Source organism: Hemitrygon akajei, chromosome 1 (assembly GCF_048418815.1).
Source record: "Hemitrygon akajei chromosome 1, sHemAka1.3, whole genome shotgun sequence".
Classification (NCBI taxonomy): domain Eukaryota; kingdom Metazoa; phylum Chordata; class Chondrichthyes; order Myliobatiformes; family Dasyatidae; genus Hemitrygon; species Hemitrygon akajei.
Window position 1 is genome coordinate 127,172,937 of NC_133124.1, and position 19,181 is coordinate 127,192,117.

General features: G+C 40.9%; 1 protein-coding gene across 1 annotated transcript in view; it reads right to left on the reverse strand.

Moving 5' to 3' along the window:
* The window catches only part of cd226 (CD226 molecule), an 81,334-nt gene extending 78,634 nt beyond the window's left edge, over window positions 1-2,700 (reverse strand). The window contains exon 1 of the mRNA XM_073051682.1: window positions 2,001-2,700. Within this exon, the coding sequence (XP_072907783.1) occupies window positions 2,001-2,271 (271 nt within the window). The 5' untranslated portion in view covers window positions 2,272-2,700. The remainder of the gene's footprint in view (window positions 1-2,000) is intronic.
* Window positions 2,701-19,181: the final 16,481 nt, after the last annotated feature.

The window sequence follows — 19,181 nt, forward strand, 5'->3', positions numbered from 1 at the left end:
GAGAACCCTCAACTCAACTCCACTCAGTCCCAGAGCACCCTATATACACTACCAGCCGATGGGCATCAGGAGCGCCTCCTTGAGTCCAAACAAGCCACATGATCCACCGGTGTGACTAATTGGGCTCAAGGACGAAAGAAGGGACGGCTACAAGACCCGGAGTCAGGAGTCCGCGGACCGGATCAAGACCCAGAATGTGGGCTCCATACCGGACCATAACATCAATTTGATCAAGGAAAACAAAATTCCACTTTCAAGTCTTTTTAGATGCAATTTAAAGTGATTTAAAGAGTACTCATTTGTGTACAGGAGGAATCACAGCAGCCAATCGACACACAGCAAATTCCTGTGGCAGCCAGTCAACATTTGGATAATTCAGGAAAAGAGAGGGAGCTCGGGATAACTCTACCATTGGGGCAAATGTTCTTTTATATCCAATTGACAGATCAGAGGGAATCTCAGTTTAAAATTTCATCCAATCAGGACTTCCAGTGGTTCAACCTTCCTGTGGAATATCAAGGATCAATTTCATTCATCATATACACTCAGTGGCCACATTATGAGGGACCTCCTGTACCCAATAAAGTTGCCACTGAGTGTATGTTCCTGGTCTTCTGCTGCTGTAGCCCATCCACTTCAAGGTCCAATATGTTGTGCATTCAGAGATGTTACGCTACACACTTGTGTTGTAACACATGGTTATTTGAGTTAATTTTGTTCTCTTTTAGCTTGAGCCATTCTCCTCTGACCTCTGTCATTAACAAAGCATTTTCACACAGAGAATTATGACTTTCTGGATGATTTTTTTCCACATCATTCTCTGCAAACTTTAGAGACTGTTGTGTATGAAAATCCCAGGAGATCAGCAGTTTCTGAGATACTCAAACCACCCCATCTGGCACAAATAATTATTCTAGTCAAAATCACTTAGATCAGATTTATTTCCAATTCTGATGTTTGGTCTGAATAACAACTGAATCTGTTGACCATGTCTACATGCTTTTTATGCATTGAATTGCTGCCACATGATAGGCTGATTAGATATTTGCATTAACGAGCAGGTACATATAGGTACCTGTGGACCTAATAAAGTGAGTGTACATTTATATGTATTAGGAACTTTCTGTGGTGTGTTGGTCAGGGTGCAACATGCAACAAAAACATTCAACAATTATAAAGAATAAAGAATTATATAAATATAAAATTGGAAGTACAGATATGGAATAAAATGTGCAAAAATACACAAATACCAGCATGTATTTACAATGTAAGCATTATTATAAAATGTGATTTAATGTGCTTACAGTGCAGTTACCGGATGAGGGCGTAGTGAGAGATCTAGAATAGTTGATCAGATTAATTGCCTGGGGGAAGAAATTTTTAAGATGGCATGAAGCTTTTATTTTGATAGCACTGTAACTTTTTCTAGGATGGATCTTTTGGAAAAGGCTTTGCTGGATGGGTAGTGTCTGCAATGAATTGGCCTGCCTACTTTTTTGCATCTTTCTTTATGTTCTTTGCATATCAGTTCGGATCTGCTGTGCTGAAGAGTAGGACTTGAGCACTCATTTTCTGACTCAGTGTGACAGCCATTCTATCATAAATAATACTAGGAAGATTGGAAAGGAGATTACAACAATTTAAAAACAGATAATATTTATTTACCTTATTTTATAGCAGATTGTGCTAATCTGCTGCCTTCTATAACAGGTAACAAAAATAGATTCAGATTTACTTATCACATGTACATCAAAACCTACTGTGAAAGGTGTCATTTGCATTAACATGCAACACGACTTAGGGATTTGTTGGGAGAACCCCCAAATGTAGCCACACACTGGCACCAACATAGCATGCCCACAATGCTCAGCAGAACCACACAGAACATGACAAAACAGAAAAGAACAAGCAACAACAACAGCAGCAAAACAATCCCTTTTCCTTGCTTCCGCCCACCCACATGCCTGGACAGTTCTCTAACTCCAGGGCAAGCTTCTAACCTCCAGTCTCCAGCTGTCGGACATCACCTTCGACTTTCAGATGAGTGTATCGATCCCCACACTTGCTGATGACAGGTTCCCTGACTCCAGGCTCAAGCTCCATCTGCACTGACTGACCAGCCCTTGTGCCTCCTCGTGCCTCTTGCTCACAGGATCTCCAGGTCACTGGTGTTTGAGAGCAGAGTAGAGGCCTGAACTGCAGATATCCTTTGTTTGGAGTCCATCGGAGTATTATTGCGATTGTTTGCTGTAGATACCTGTCTTTTCCCATTGATTAGTTGATCTCCTTGGTTTCAAAAAGACTAAGCATTTAAGGGAAACTTTTAAAAGTCCATTCAGAATGAACAGATCTATGCTTAGCTTCTTTGTTTAAGCAGCAAATGGTTTCCTGCTGATCTATATCCGACAGCATTTTTTGACAGATGAGGGATATTGTCATTCTTTAGCACAAGTACACAGTGGCATCAATTACAGAAACTGTTGTCAACAATCAAGTTTCGAATTAGTAGCAGAGCAGCTGAGCAACAATGGATAAAAACTGCTGCTTCATGCACTCACGAACTGAGGAGGTTACAAGCTGCACACCACCACAGTTGTCTGTAGCAGTTGGTATTGTGGTTTAGCCCCAAACTCTGCTCTTCCTTTAGGTGACCGGGAATCATAGCAGGTAAGATAATGCTTCGCCGTGCTTGCTGTAAGATCAGGGCTCAATTCCCACTGCTGTCTGTAAAGAGTTTGCACATTCTTCACGTGATCTCATAGGTTTCCTCCCACATTCCAGAAATGTACGAGTAAGGGTGAGTGAGTTGTGGGTATGCTACATTGGCACCAGAACTGTGCCAGCACTTGTATGCTGCTCTGCACAATCTTCTCTGATTTGATTTTTCGTAAATGATGAGTTTCACTGTGTGTTTCAATTTACGTATGACTGATACAGCTAGTCTTTCTTCTTCTATCAATTCTTCAACTGCTAGTTATCCACAGTATTGTCCATGTTATTTTTGGGAATAAAGGACATTTTTTAACCTCATGATCTTTGAAATACCTGTGATCTTCTTGTTAGATAATAAGAAACTTCTGTCAGAATCTTCTCTCCTGCAACATAAGCTTCTGACGGAAGACTTTGTTTTAAATCAACATTGAAATTCACTCCAGGTTAAATTACAATATTTCATGATCTTTTGTCCAAGCGACATAAACCAATGTCTTGCGTTTTGTGGGCAGCTCACGAAAGTACTAGATATACATCTTCTGAACTATTATCACTGCAATTTGCAGCCTGCAATTTCCCTTTAGTAACATACTTTTGAACAGTCTGCATGCACTAGCTATTTTCACAATGGATGTTTGTCAGTCTGTAGTTTATGTATAGTTTTTCATGATTTCAAGATTCACAACCGACGTGAAAAGGCAAGAACATATAATCATTCCATCTGACATCGTGCCAATTCAGCCCCCACCTACCACCTGGATTTTGACCCTCCAGAATGGATCAAAGTGGAGAAGACAGTCCAGCAGGCGAGATCGGCATCTGCTCCCGGGTCTAATGGAGTACCATACATGCTTTATTGAAATGCACCGGACATCTGGCGGTTTCTCTGGAGGGTAGTGTGGCAGAGGTGAATAACACCCAAAGCATGGCGAAGGGCTGGCAGTGTCCAGATTCCAGAAGAAAAGGATACAGAAACGTCAGTTAGGTTCGACCAACCTGCCTTCTGAACATCGAGGAGAAAACCTTTTTCACTGTAGTAGCACAGAGGCTGGCCAGCTACCTGAAGAGAAACAAGCTCATTGATACATCTGTACAGAAAGGTTCTCCAGGTGTCTGGAACATACAAGCATGATATGGCATCAGATCCAAGCAGCTAGGAAGGACAAAAGAAATCTCAGTGATCTTCCTGGGCCTTGCCAATATAATTGGCTCAATTCTCCATGCACTCCTCTGGGAAGCATTTGACTTATTCCAGAGACCAGAGCCCATCACAACACTGGGGAAGTTGCACTTTCGAGACCTGCAATTGTGCTTCACAATAGCAGATTTTACCACAACATGGCAGAGACTGGAAGCTGGCATTATGGCAGGTTCCACTATATCACCCCTGGCATTCACAATGGCCATGGAGATCATTGTCAGGGCTTCTAGATGGGTGGTAGGTGGTGAAAGAACAAGTGCTGGACTTCACCTTCCCCCTATTAGGGCGTACATGGACAATATAACAGCACTGACCACCATTGCAGAATGCACCAAGCAAATACTTGGAAAACTGCAGGAAAACATCAAGTGGCCAGAATGAAAATCAAATCCAGCAAGTCATGAAGCATCTCAATAGTCAAGGGAATGCTGAAAGACAAAGTTCTTCATCAGTGATGACCCAATTCCAACAGTGTCTGAATAGCCTGTCAAATGCCTGGGTAGATGGTACAATGCCAGCCTCACAGATAAAGAGCAGGGGCAGCAACTAAAACATTGACAAGACCATGCTACCTGGAAAACTGAAGCTCTGGTGCTTACAGTTTGGACTCCTACCCCTGATGATGTGGCCACTCACTGTCTATGAGATCCCACTAACAACCGTGAAGAAGCTTGAGTGAACCACCTCATCATTCATAAAGAAGTGGCTCGGTATCCGAAGGTGTATCAGTAACATCAGCCTCGATGGTAAAGGAGTCTTTCACTGGCCTTACAGAGGAATTCAGGTGTTCTAAAGTGTGCCTACAGATGGCACTCAAAGACTCTTGTGCCAAGACCATCAGTAACGCTGCATGGACCTTATCAACTGGGTGGAATTGGACTCCAGCTGATGTGGTGCAGCAAGCACCAGCTGCCTTTAGGCATAGAGTAATTGTGGGGCAAGTTCAACAGGGCAGAGGTGGCTTTGATCTGACAGGAAGTGGACCCACCTGGCATAAGGTCACAATTCAGAGCGAAGGAAGATGGTTGTCGTGGAAGTACAGTGACAAGAAGAGTCAGACAGAAGTGTGACTGTCTCCCTGGCTAAGCGGGGCAATGGGAGCAGATACCTGCGTCAACACAACCAGGTCTTGAAGAGTGCTGGAGACCAAGAGGATAGCAACTGATCCCTTGCCCTCAGAACAACTAATGCTCTGACACCAGCAGCATTCGTCCGGAAGGGTGGGAAAAGATCAACTAATCTCCCTTTTGAGCCAGAAACGGGACAGATGAACATGGCCTGTGACTGGAAAATGCCGGTGGATGTCAATAAACAACTCAGCTTTCCACCGGAAATTGCTACCACCATCCTCAGGCCAGACTTGGTTTCCTGACGAAGGGTCTCGGCCCGAAACATCGACAGTGCTTCCTCCCTATAGATGCTGCCTGGCCTGCTGTGTTCCACCAGCATTTTGTGTGTGTTGTTTGTCCTGTGGAAGTGGGTTGTAGAGGATTTAAAGGCACATCCACCATCAGATCGCTGGAGGAGCTAGGGATCCATGGTCAGACACTATGGCAAACCATCAGAACCACATCAGAGGCGGTGGAGCGGAGAGAAGCAGTCACTGGCTTTGGATCATGCAAAAAGACCTCTCTTGGGCTCCAAGATGGCATCAGGAGACTGGGAAGACACAAAACGAGGGGTGACTCTTGGACGCCGGAAGTCATTGTCAAGCCCTCTGCGGATGTAATGGGTTCATCGATGAAACATCGAGGAAGGAGGGTAACCATTTGAAAACCCCTGCACATCAACCCTGTGCCACTCCCAACATCAAGGCAGACTCGAGCAAGTGCTCATGACACATTGGCACGAGGAATATTAACACCTTATCCTGTGGTTTTAATTGTTTTTTTGCACTTCTTTAGTTTCTTGTAAATGCCTGCAAGAAAATTAAATGTCAAGGTAGTATTTGGTGCACAGACTTCAATCATAAATTTACTTTTGCTTTGCCTTTGATGGCAAATAATCTAGAAGGATTCCTTGTTAATGATATTCAGTTACCAGAAACAAATCCAAAATCTCTCAGAGAGCAGCTACAGCACATTCTAAAGATTAAAATCAGTCTGTTGTTTTTCTGCTAGCTTCAGGCAGCCCACATTTGTGATCATACCACACTGCTGTCCTCTACAATCAGATTCCTGTCCTGATGAAGGGTCTCGGCCCGAAATGTTGAATGTTTTTTCCTCTCCACAGATGCTACCTGACCTGCTGAGTTCCTCTGGCACTTTGTGTGTGTTCTACATTTGTGATGACAGGTTAGTAAGTTGTTAAATATCACATGCTCTATCTCACAAAGTTGTCAGCTGAGTTAGCAACAAAGACCACATTGTTTTTTTCCTAGAACTACTCATTGGTTCCAAATCCAGTAATACACACAGCAAAAAAAGCTTTGCTCATGTCACCCTTAATTCTCTTACTTAACTCAACCCACTCCACCAAGGAGTATCCATCATCAATTCTGTCTCAACTCCTATCATTTTATATACTTCTATCCAATCTTCAATCAATCCAACTCATAATCCTTCCCTTTCTGCCATGGTCCGCTGTCTTTTCCTATCAGATTCCTTGTTCTTCAGCCCATTACCTCTTCCACTTATCTACTCCCAGCTTCTAACTTCATCCCTCTACCCACTCCTCCCTACCTTCCCCCCACCTGGTCTCACCTATCACATGCCAGCTTGTATTCCTCCCCTCCTCTCACCTTCTTATTCTGTCATCTTCACCCGTCCTTTCCAGTGCAGAGGAAGTGTCTAAGTCCAGAACATTGACTGTTTATTTTTCCATATCTGACCTACTGTGTTCCTCCATCATTTTGTGTGTGTTGTTCTGGATTTCCAGCATCTGTAGAAGTGCTTGTGTTTATACCTCTATGATTATAGTCCTTCATCTCAGGAACTATTGCCACAAATGTTTTCTTGACCCTCTCTACTTTCTCTACATTCTAGTTCCAAGAGTTTACCAGAAGTAAAAACAATACCAATGTTTTGCAAAGGTGCAGCATGACTCTCCTAATTGATAAAGTCCAGAAATGTCCATGGTTTTTCAATTTCCATGCTTTCTCAATCTGCCCTGTCACTCATGCAGTAACACCCACTGTTCCCAGTGATCTTAGAAACATAGAAAACCTATAGCACAATACAGGCCCTTTGGCCCACAAGGCTGCGCCAATCATGTCCTTACCTTAGAAATTACCTAGGGTTACCCATAGTCCTCTATATTTCTGAGCTCCATGTACCTATCCAGGAGTCTCTTAAAAGATCCTATCGTATTTGCCTCCACCACCGTTGCCGACACAGTCACCACTCTCTGCATAAAAAACTTACTCCTGACATCTCCTCTGCACCTACTTCCAAGCACCTTAAAACTGTGCCCTCTCGTGTTAGCCATTTCAGCCCTGGGGAAAAGCCTCTGACTATCCACGCAATCTTGCACCTCTTTCAGAACAGTATCTATTACTTACTTAACTTTATTGTCACCAAACAATTGATACTAGAGCATACAATCATCACAGTGATATTTGTTTCTGCGCTTCGCGCTCCCTGAAGTACAAATCAAAGTAAATATAATAAAAATTTAAATTATAAATCATAATTAGAAAATAGAAAAGGGGAAGTAAGGCAGTGCAAGTCAGGTCCGGATATTTGGAAGGTACGGCCCAGATCCAGGTCAGGATCTGTTCAGCAGTCTTATTACAGTTGGAAAGAAGCTGTTCCCAAATGTGGCCGTACGCTCTTATGTTTGGAAATATCATTCACGAAAGTAATCTTCATGCTCTTGAACCTTCTCCCAGAGGGAAGTGGGACAAAAAGTGTATTATTTTATATCATCTCTCCCTACTGTATGTCCACCACCTCATAGGTCTCTGCATTTATGTATTTATGCACATTTTATTCTGGCATTCATGTATTTATGTTCATTTTATTCCATATCCTTACTTCTGACTTTATTTTTATATCATCCTTTATTCTTCATAATTGTTGAATGTCGTTGCTTTTAGTATCAGTCATAAAACACCATTCCACAGAAATATGCCCCTTGACGCACCTAATCCATACTGAACTACCATTCTCACTGGTCCCTGCACCTGGACCATAGCTCTCCCTACCCCTCCCATGCATGTACTTGTCCAAACTTAGATGATGAATTCAAACTCACATCCACCACTTCTCATTTTCATTTTTCAATCTTTTTATTGATTTCCAAATATAGAATATACATATCGGAAGAGGAGTATAACAAGCAGACAATATAAAAGACATATAAACAGCAATAGTAAAAACAAAAAGTATATAATATCAAAATCAAATAAGTAAAATATTATGCTGTTATATATACAATAGTCAAAAAAAACTACAACTCCTCATAACAATCATAAGAAAAAAAAGATTGGAAATTTTATTGATGAGGGAAAAAAACCCACTAACTAAACTGGAACAAAAAAGCAAAAAAAAGTAAGAGGTAAAAAAAAGAAAAGAAAAAAAAGATTGGGCAGTCCAATTGAGGATAAAACCACTCCTGCTGGCAGCTCATTTCACACTGTCGCCATCCTCTGAGTGATGAAGATCCCCCATGGTTTTTCTTAAACATTTCACCTTTACCCCACTGTTCTAGTGTCGGCCAACCACAGTGGATCAAGCCTGCTTGCATTTAGCAGCCCATGACCTCAAGTGCTCGTGTCACCTAACCACAGTGGAACAAGCCTGTTTGCATTTCATCTATCTGTACCCCTCATAACTTTGCATATCCCCATTAAATCTCCCCTTACTCTCCTACACTCCAAGCAATAAAGTCCTAATCTATTCAAGCTTTCCCTATAATTCAGGTCCCCCAGTCTCGCATCAAAACACTACAGCAAATTCCTAATAATGTTGATCTGTTTATTTTATTTCTATTTATTAACATTCATCTACCACGTGTCTGCTCATTCTGCCCACATACTTATATCCTGTCACAGTCTGTCACTTTCATCTTTGCAATTAATGGTTTTGACGTTAAATTTTATGTCAGTAAATGAAAATAGGAAAAATGAGGTGCAGTTTGTTTGTTTTTGCTAATTATTGAAAACTTGTCAAGCAGTAGCCCAATGCCCCCATCTGTCCAACAAATCAAGGGTTGTGCACACATCACAGGGCTGCCCTCATTATGAAGAGATGCAATTTCAAATTTTTTTCATTTCAGTTCAAATTAAATGCATTTGGTTTAAAGTTTAAAAAAACAGAACTAAAAATAAAACCAGTTACTGCTATAATCAAGTCAAAGTCAAAGTAAATTTATGATCAAACTTTATGCTCCCAAGGGTGCAGCCTAGCCTTTAGGGTTCTGAGGCCTTGTGGTCCTGTGGATGAGCGTTCGTGTTCGTGTTCGTGTGTTCTCGTTCTCTCTCTCTCTCTCTCTCTCTCTCTCTCTCTCTCTCTCACTCTCTCACTCTCTCTCACTCTCTCACTCTCTCACTCTCTCACTCTCTCACTCTCTCACTCTCTCACTCTCTCACTCTCTCTCTCTCTCATACTTCTCTGCCCCTTTATTAGGGAGGGAGAGAGAGAATCTGTGGTGTGTCGAATTGGCAGAGTGAATTTCTCTGTACTGCAGATGTGGTCTCTCTTGGGGGCTTTGCTTTTGCTTGCTTGGTGGGTGGAGGGTGCTGACACTTCTTGCTGAAGCAAGCTGGGGGGAGAGGAGGGTTGATGCTTTGCTGCTGCCTGTGCATGAGAGGGAGAGAAAGGGGCTTGAGGTTTCTAACATTTTATTGTCATTCATTCTTCACAGTGCTCTTCTGTTTCTGTGGATGACTGTGAAGAACAAGAATTTCAGATTGTATATTGTATACATTCTCTGATATTAAAGTGAAGTATTGAACCAGCGGACTATTGAAAACGTATGTTATCACATACTACCCATTTACAGCAAAATAAAGAAATATAATAGAACTTATGAAAAACTACATAAAGAAAGATTAACAACAACCAATGTACAAAGATGACAAATCGTGCAAATAATAACAAACAAATAAATAATACTGAGAAAATGAGTTGTAAGGTCCCTGAAAGTGAGTCTGTAGGTTGTGGAATCAGATAGGGGTTAAGGTCAGCAAAGTTATCCATGTCAGTTCAGGAGCCTGATGGTTGTATGACAATAATTGTTCCTGAACCTGCTGGTATGGGACTGTAATGTTGAATCAGGTTTGCGGATCCAGCGAGGGAGACAGAAAACACTTTCTGTGAACAGCTATATTAATCATTTATTAGCAAACTGTAAACATTCAACCAAACGTTCATGTTCCCCAAATTATAGACACTAAAAAGCTGAATATTCAACAAACATCCTTAGCTAAAAGTGCATGCAGAGCATACCTACCCAATGGATAGGGTGCGTCACTTGCCTGGAAACAAAAGGAGAGAGACAGAACCTCCCACACGTGCTCTCTATATACCAGGATATTTGAAACTGGACAGCAAGCAGCTAACCAATGGGAAAAGCAGCTCAGCTACAGTTTCTAAGCTAACCAATCATGACTCTTGCAAACTCCTTAAATTACATACGAAACATAAAATACAATACCAGCACTGTCAACTCAATAGTCACCTCCTAGTCTGCTATGGTAGTCCACCAGCCCCAGCCCAGAGTGTAACAGCCAATGAGCTAGTTCCTCCACTTAATCTTATAAACTGACTCTGAGATGTGATCAACCAGGTGAATGATGTTACTCAACCCATCAGGTATGTAGGTGCAGCATTCTTGACCAATAACAGTACAGGTAAGTAGGTAATCTAAGGTCACCGAAATCAGCTCCCATGCTGATAAAGCTATCATTCAAAACATCCTTTGCAGGGAGCCCTGAATGGAATGCGAGGAATCAGGCAGAGGACAAAAGGAACCCTTATCTGCCGAGGACTAGAAGAATGACCCTTCCCTCTCAACAGCTTCCCCATGCAGAACTTTCTCCATGCTGCATAAAAGGTGGTGTTAGGAGTCCCATTTATCTGCTCGTCCAGAACCCCAGCTTTAAGCAACAATAAAAATGTTTCTTTATGGATATTCAGGATCCCTTGCTCCCTGTCTGCTTACCTAACTTCCGTACCTGGCTACGTGCACCCAGATTGATTCCCCCCCCCCCGCCCCCCATGGTGGGTGTGGGAACATGTGATCACAGGCCTGCCCCGTACTGTTTCGGACATGTGAAGGTGAAGGCGATCATCTCAAGGATTAAACTGAGGGGTCCATGCTACCCTCTCTCCCTCATTTTCATCATCCAGCCGGATATCCCATCTCGCAGCCCCACAGTAGCTTCATCATGGCTTGAACCTTAATAGGGTCATGCTGCCAGCCAGCTTGGCACGCAGCATCTAAGTGCTGTAGCTTCAGTAGCTGACAAGCTATCTTGATATTCTCATTGTCTAGCTTTGTAGCCCTACTCTGAGCCATCAACAGTGACTCTCCCAGAGTAATACACCGCTGGCTGAGATCTTCAAATTCATTTTTAAGACTCACTATCGTGTTATACTGATGTCTTACTATCATTTCAAAACAGCCAGAAAGCCACCTATCCTTTCTCCTGGGAAAACCCACCGATTAAGTATGGAAACAATAGAAACATAGAAAACCTACAGCACAATACAGGCCCTTCAGCCCACAAAGCTGTGCCAAACATGTCCCTACCTTAGAACTACCTAGGCTTTACCCATAGCCCTCTATTTTTCTAAGCTCCATGTAGCCATTCAGGAGTCTCTGACCCTATCGCTTCCGCCTCCACCACCGCCATCGGCAGCCCATTCCACACACTCACCACTCTGCATGAAAAAACTTACCCCTGACATCTCCTCGGTACCTGTGGTGTCCCATTTCAACCCCAGTGAAATCTCACTGGCTTGACCAATCCACCAGCATCCCATTACCTATCAATAAGTTTGCGAAACTTCCAAGGCCTTCACTATTATTTGTCCACCCTGGGAATCTACATCTCTCAAACGGAGGATCCTCTCTTTTAAATAAACTCTTAAGGAAATGCATTTCCACTCAAAATGCCAGACCCTGCTCCTTGCAGTGCCAAATGTAAAGTTGAATTAGGTTCGCGGATCCAGCAAGAGAGACAGAAAGCACTCTCTGTGAATCGGTATATTGATCATTTATTTACAAACAGTAAAAATTCGACCAAACACTCATGCTCCCCAGGTTATAGACACTACAAGGCTGAATATTCAACAAACATACACAGCTAAAAGCACAAGCAGAGCATAGCTTCCCAATAGTCATGAATGCCACTTACCTGAAAACAAAGGGAGAGAGACAGAACCTCCCACATATGCTTTCTATTTATTCTGGATATTAGAAACTGGACACCTGGCAGTTAACCAAAGGGAAAGACAACAGCAGTTTCTAATCTAACCAATCATGACAAAGCAACTTTTGACAATCAGAGTAAGGCATGCCCACTCCCACAGGACAGTGACTTATGGCATCTGATACTCCTGCTTCGTGGTAGTAGTGAGAAGCGAGTATGGCCTGGATGATGGGGGTTCTTGCTGAAGAACTGGCTGGAGTGTTCACTGCCATCTTTAACCAATCATTTCACCAGTCTGCTTCAAGCAGGCTTCAATTATATCGGTGCCTAAGAAGAACGTGGTACCCTGTGTCAATGACTATCGTTCAGTAGCACTTACATTCACTGTGAAGAAATGCTTTGACAGGTTAGTGATGAGACATATGATGAAACGTATCAACTCCAGCCTGAGAAGTGACTCCAATTTGCCTACCGGAGCAACAGGTCAATAACTGATGCCATTTCATTAGCTGTTCACTCAACCCTGGAACATCTGGACAGTGAAGGCACATACACCAGGATACTTTTAATTGACTACAGCTCAGTATTCAATACTATTGCCGGCTCAAAACTAATAAATAAGCTTCAAGACTTAGGCTTCAATACCTCAATATCTCCTTGTGCAACTGGATCCTTGACTTCTTCATTTACAGACCCCAGTCAGTTTGGATTGACAGCATCTCCTCCACAATCTCCATCAGCATAGGTGCAACACAAGACTTTGTGTTTAGCTCCCTGCTGTATTAGCTTTTTATTTATGAGTGTGAGGCTAAGCACAGTTCCAATGCAATATTTAAATTTGCTGGCAACACCACTGCTGTTGGCCAAACCTAAGGTGAGAGGAATCAGCATGTAGGAGGGAGATTGAAAATCCAGTTGAGTGGTGTCACAACAGCAACCTCTCACTCAATGTCAGCAAGACCAAAAAGCTGATTGTTAATTTCAGGAGGAGGAAACCAGAAGTCCATGATCCAGTCCTCATCAGGATATTTATTGCTATTTATTTATATTTACATTTGCACAGTTTGTTGTTCATTCATCCTGTTCACAGTTACTGTTCTATAGATTTGCTGAGTATGCCCACAGGAAAAAGAATCTCAGGTTTGTTTGTGGTGACATGTGCATACTCTGATAATAAATGTTACTTTTTTAAAATTAAACTTTTTTTATTGTGTTTTCAAGTAATTACAGAATAAAAGTGTATGAAAAAGAAAATGTATGTTACCCATCCCCCTCCCCTTAACCCCTCCCCCCTAACATCCTTATAGAAAAAAAGAAGAAAGAAAGAAAGAAAAAAAAAAGGAATGCCTGGATATTGGAAGATCCCCACATGCTCATGGAAATCGGATACGTATTTAAGTATAGATCGTTGGAAGAATAAATGTTACTTTGAATGAAGGAAAATCTTCAAGTTCATAGCTAAATTATTGCCTATTTCAAAACATAAGGATGAATTCCAGGTCAGAGATTTGCTAAATGCAAGACATATTTCACAAGTACAAAGAATCGTCTTTTTTACTGAAAAGCTGTTGGTTGGAATAATGGTTTATAGGGACATAAAGGTTTTACAAAAATGTTTATTGGGTAATAGAGATATTTGGAATGGAATGGACTAAAGCACATGAACTGGTGTATGTCAAATCAACACTTTCAATTGCCAGTACAAAATCTATGTTCAGTTTATTATTGTTCAGTCATTAAGTCGAGTCCGACTCTTCGTGACCTCATGGACTCCCGCACACCAAGCCTTCTTGTTGGAAACTGCCTCTCGAAGATCCCCCAAGGTCATGCACATTGAGTGATATTATATATCCATTGTAGACTCTGTCGTCCTCTCTTTCTTTTACCTTTTGTTTTACCTAACATGAGAGTCTCCTCCAAGGAATCCTGTCTTCTCATGATATGACCAAAATATTTGAGCTTTTGTCTCATAATCAAGCTTCCTAGTGAGCAGTCTGGACTATTAGTAAGGCTGAATACAAAAGAATTGACACCTTTGAACTTGGATGCTGGAGGAAAATGTTAGGAGTTCGTTGGACAGCAGGAAGATCCAACAAGTCAATATTTGTTGGATCTTCCTGCTGTCCAATGAACTCCTAACACTTTCCTCCAGCATCCAAGTTCAAAGGAGTCAATTCTTTTGTATTCAGCCTTGCTAATAGTCCAGCTCTCACAGCCATACATCACAACTGGAAATACCATAGACTTGACTATACAGATCTTTGTAGACAATACTATGTCTCAGCACTTCAGTATTTTATCTAAATTTGCCATTGCTGCCCTCCCCAGAAGTAAGTGTCATTCAATTTTGTGGCTGTAGTTACCATCTATAGAAATCTTTGAACCGAGGAAGACAAAATCCATCACTGCTTCCACTTCCTTTAAATTTATTACCATAGAGTTAATAGGGCTGGTGACATGAACTTGGTTTTCCTAATATTGGGCAACAAGCCAGCTTTTGCACTTTCTTCTTTCACTTTGATTAGAAACTTCCTCAGATCCTCCTCACATTCAATCATTGGAGTAGTATCATCTGTATATCTGAGATTGTTAATATTCATCCAGCAACTTTGATTCCAACATTTGAGTCCTCTAGAGCAGCATTCCTCGTGATATGCTCAGCATATAGATTAAATAAGTAGGGTGACAGTATGCAGCCTTGTCGTACTCCTTTCCCAATCTTTGTCACATCCTGCAACCTTATTTTTGGCAATGTTTTCTAATGCCCATTCTACTTCATTTTCCAGAATGTTCGGCTCTAGATCAATGCCAGAGTCATTGCAGCTGTCTTCGCTGTTGGGATCTTTCCTATACAATTCTGTACGTTCCTGCCATCTCTTTTTGATGTCTTCTGCTTCTGTGTCTTTCCCTTCTTTGTCTTTCTATACTAATTTTTGCATGAAATGTTTCTTCAATTTCTCTAATCTTCTTGAATAGATCTCTTCTTTTTTCAATTCTGTTGGCTTCTTCAGCTTCTTTGCATTGCTCCATTAAGTAAGTTTCCTTATCTTTCCTTGCTATCTTCTTGAACTTTGCATTTGTTCCGATCTCCAATGGCTTTCACTTCTCTTTGCTGCTCAGCCACTTGTAAAGCCTTCCTCTGCAGAAACCCATTTGGCTTTCCTGTTCTTCTTTTTGGTTACAATATTTCTTGTTGCCACCTCTTACATAATGCTCCTTACTTCTATCTGTAGTTCTTCCGGCTTTTTCTCTACCAGGTTTCAGTAAGCTCAGTATGTAATAGCAATAATATAAAGTCTTTTTCAGAGATATATTTCCAAAATGTTTCTTGAATGTACAAGTTTTCCACATCACAACTAAGCATCCAATCTTTCAATCAGCAGTTTACTTATTTATATTTATAAGAAAAAACAGAACAACTGTACATTCAGTGGCCACTTTATTACAAACTCCCTGCACCTAGTGAAGTGGCCATTAAGTGTATGTTTCTGGTCTTCTGCTGTAACCCATCCACTTCAAGGTTCGACGTGTGGTGCGTTCAGTGATGCTCTTCTGCACTGTTGTTTCACGTGGTTATTTGAGTTATCCAGTATTGATGGTAATGTTTATCCAATGTAGGGAAAGTAGCTCTGACCTACGGCAGTTCAGATTCAGTTTCTGATTAATTTATTTATCACGTGAACTGTACATTGAAACATGCAGTGAAATGAATCATTTGAGTTAACCATCAACTAACAAAGTGCTGGGAGCAGCTTGCAAGCATTGCCACACATTCCAGCACCAACATAATGCACCCACAACGCTCGGCAGAACAATACAGAACACAACTAGCAACAAAATAACAAGAGCAAAACAAGCCCCATTTTTCCCTCCCATCCAACCACACACATAGTTCTCCAACTGTTTCCATCGCCAAGGAGCTTGACTGGTCTGCTGAGAGTTCCCAACATTTTTGGGCTTCAGTTCTGTCAAAGAATGTAGGTACTGAAAAGACTAATAATACTTTGAGTTCAAGATAGGATTCAACATTGGTCTTAGAAATAATTGCCCTTTCACAGCCCTCCATGTATTAAGACCAGTGATAGATTCGGTTGAAAGTCCAAATAGAAATCTATAAAACCAGTTTTATTTTCTTCTTGCCCAGCTACTCTGAGATCCTGGATGTGATTTTTGTCTATACTGACAGCTATATAAATGCATTATTGATCGTGACACCATCTGCAAGTATTCGTCTGAACAATGATCACAATTCATTACTGTAAAGAGAAATGCTATTTCTGATTTAATGGAGCTAAGTATTATTTCAATACTAGCCTTGAATTTATTTGTGTAGGGATTCTACTTTACTGAGAGCTACCAAGCACATTGACAGTTGGCAATTCCTTATTTAAAATAATAGATGTCTATATTCTGCCTTCCTTAGCCTCAACAATTTTGCCTTCTGAGTAGTTAAACAAATAGATCTTGGAAGCAAATTGAGGCAATCAAATGATGCTTCATCTTTTAATCAATGTTACTTCTTCATCTACAATTTATCAGGCCTGAAACAAATATGTGAAAGAAAGAAAGGCTTGCATTTATAATAAACATACACTCAGTGTCCACTTTATTAGGTACACCTGTACACGTGCTCATTAATGCAAATTCCTAATCAGCCAATTGTGTAGCAGCAACTCAATCATAAAAAAAATGTCAATATAGACAAGAGGTTCCGTTGGGAAAGAAATGTGATCTAAGTGCCTTTGACCGTGGAATGATTGTTGGCGCCAGAAGGGGTGGTTTGAGTATCTCAGAAATTGTTGATCTCCTTGGATTTTCATGTGAAACTCTAGAGTTTACAGAGAATGGTATGAAAAACAAAACACATGTAGTGAACAGCAGTTCTGTGGGTGAAAATGCCTTGTTAATGAGAGAAGTCAGAGTAGAATGGCCAGACCGGTTCAAGTTGATGGCAAACCAAATAACCACATTACAACAGTGGTGTGCAGAACAGCATCTTCGAACACACAACACGTCGAACCTTGAAGTGGACTGGTTATGACAGCAGAAGGCCATGAACACTCAGTGACAACTTTATTAGGTCCAGGAGATACCTAATAAAGTCACCTTGAAGTGTAGAACTGTACAGCATTGGACAGGTATATTGTGGAACTTCCATAATCCTCTGATGTTCCAACGTGCTTGACAGCCATTGAGATACTCTTGTGTTACTGCTGAGACTTGGAAAGCTCAGAAGGTCAAACTACATATAGAAAGCTTTCAAAAGCAAAAAATGCTACATTTGATTCCTCCTTGGTATATGTTAATGTAAAATGGAAGCGTAAGACAAAATGGTGTTAGCCTAGCGGTTGGAATGTTTTGAGGAAGTAAGTCTACAGCCTTGAGAGTAGATAGTGATGAATACATGTTTGTCCGGGGAAGGTGAGGTCATTGTGTGATGCAGGTACCAAATGGGCCTCCTCATAGGGAAGTATTAGTGTAAGGGGTTTTGAATGGTATAAAAATGGGCAACTTCTTTGTTCACAGGGGAATCTTTTCTTAGACCCTCTCTAGAGTTGCATCTAGTGTTAAGGGTTGGAGAAAGAGAGAAGGAGACAGAAAGGGAGAGAATTGGAGATGGAGTCAAAGGTGAGGGTAAGAGAGAGAGAGAGTGAGAGGAGAGAGAGGAGAAAGGGGAAAAGGGAAAGAGGGGAGAGTGGGAGAGGGGAAGATGGAGAGAGTGGAGAGGAGAGGGAGAGAGACAGCTTTTCTTTCTGTATTGTATGTTTGATACAACACTAATAAAGCTATTTCTTGTGGTTTAAAACATGTATGGTGACTCACTTGTTTGCAAATACATTTTGCGATGCCACTTACTGAAACAGGAAAGAACACAGACTGAATATGAACAGATAGAGTATTTTCAGTTATGTTGGTATAGGACTAAACACAGGCTGGCTAGGACACCACAGCTTTTCTCTGCAAAGGGGCTTAGGTGGCCCTTCGTGTTTTGCCCAGATTATGTTGGCAGCTATGCAATATATTCTTGGAGTGTACTGTACCTGTGTAAATGCCAATGTTTGGTAAACCAGTACATACGTACTTAAATACAGGTGTTCTGAGTTGCCGATCAATTCACTGACAGAAGTTTGTGATCAGTCTCTGCCATTAAGTTTCAAGATTTTAAAAATAAATTTCTTTTTATGATTTTAATATATTTTCAATGCTTCTAGGTGCCAATAAACATTGAAAGAGTTTGAAAAATATTGACTGATGGCAAAGCTGGAGTGTTGCTTCAAGGTAGATACAGGTCGTCTCTGGAAAATTCAACATTCATTTGTAATTCTCATCAGCTCCTCAACCAACTTCTTTCATTTGTAACAGTGAACAGATTACTCAATCTCATATTTGAAGAATAAGTACATTCAATCTTCTAGTCTCAAATCACTGATAACCTATATTAATTTTTGCACATGCTTAAGTAACAGTGTTAAATAAAGTATTATCCATTCAAAATAACCTATGTCTTAATCAGAATTTTACAGCATTAGCAAATCTATACGTGTTACTATGAAACCAGCCTAAACCAGTTCTGAGAAGTTCTGTCATAAAGCTGTTATTAACAGTTTAGAAATATTTATAACACCAATGCTATTTATTGACTCTAACTTCATAGATGTTGTTTCTTCATCTGCTGAAGAAATCTACTGCATTAACTGTAGACCTGGGTGTGTAAAAACAAATTACACTCGTAAATGTTAAGGCATACTTCATAAGTAGGAAAAATAAATGGATTTAAAAAGTTTACTCAAAGTAAAATGTCATTTGTAAATTAAAGAAAACAAAGGTGTTCTAATTCCACCACAATGTCCCTGAGCCCTTGGTAAAACAACTTTTAAGGATGACACAAATATCTAACAGTGAAAACCTTTCATCCTCAGGCAAGTGTGTTGAAATCTATTTGGGCAAAAT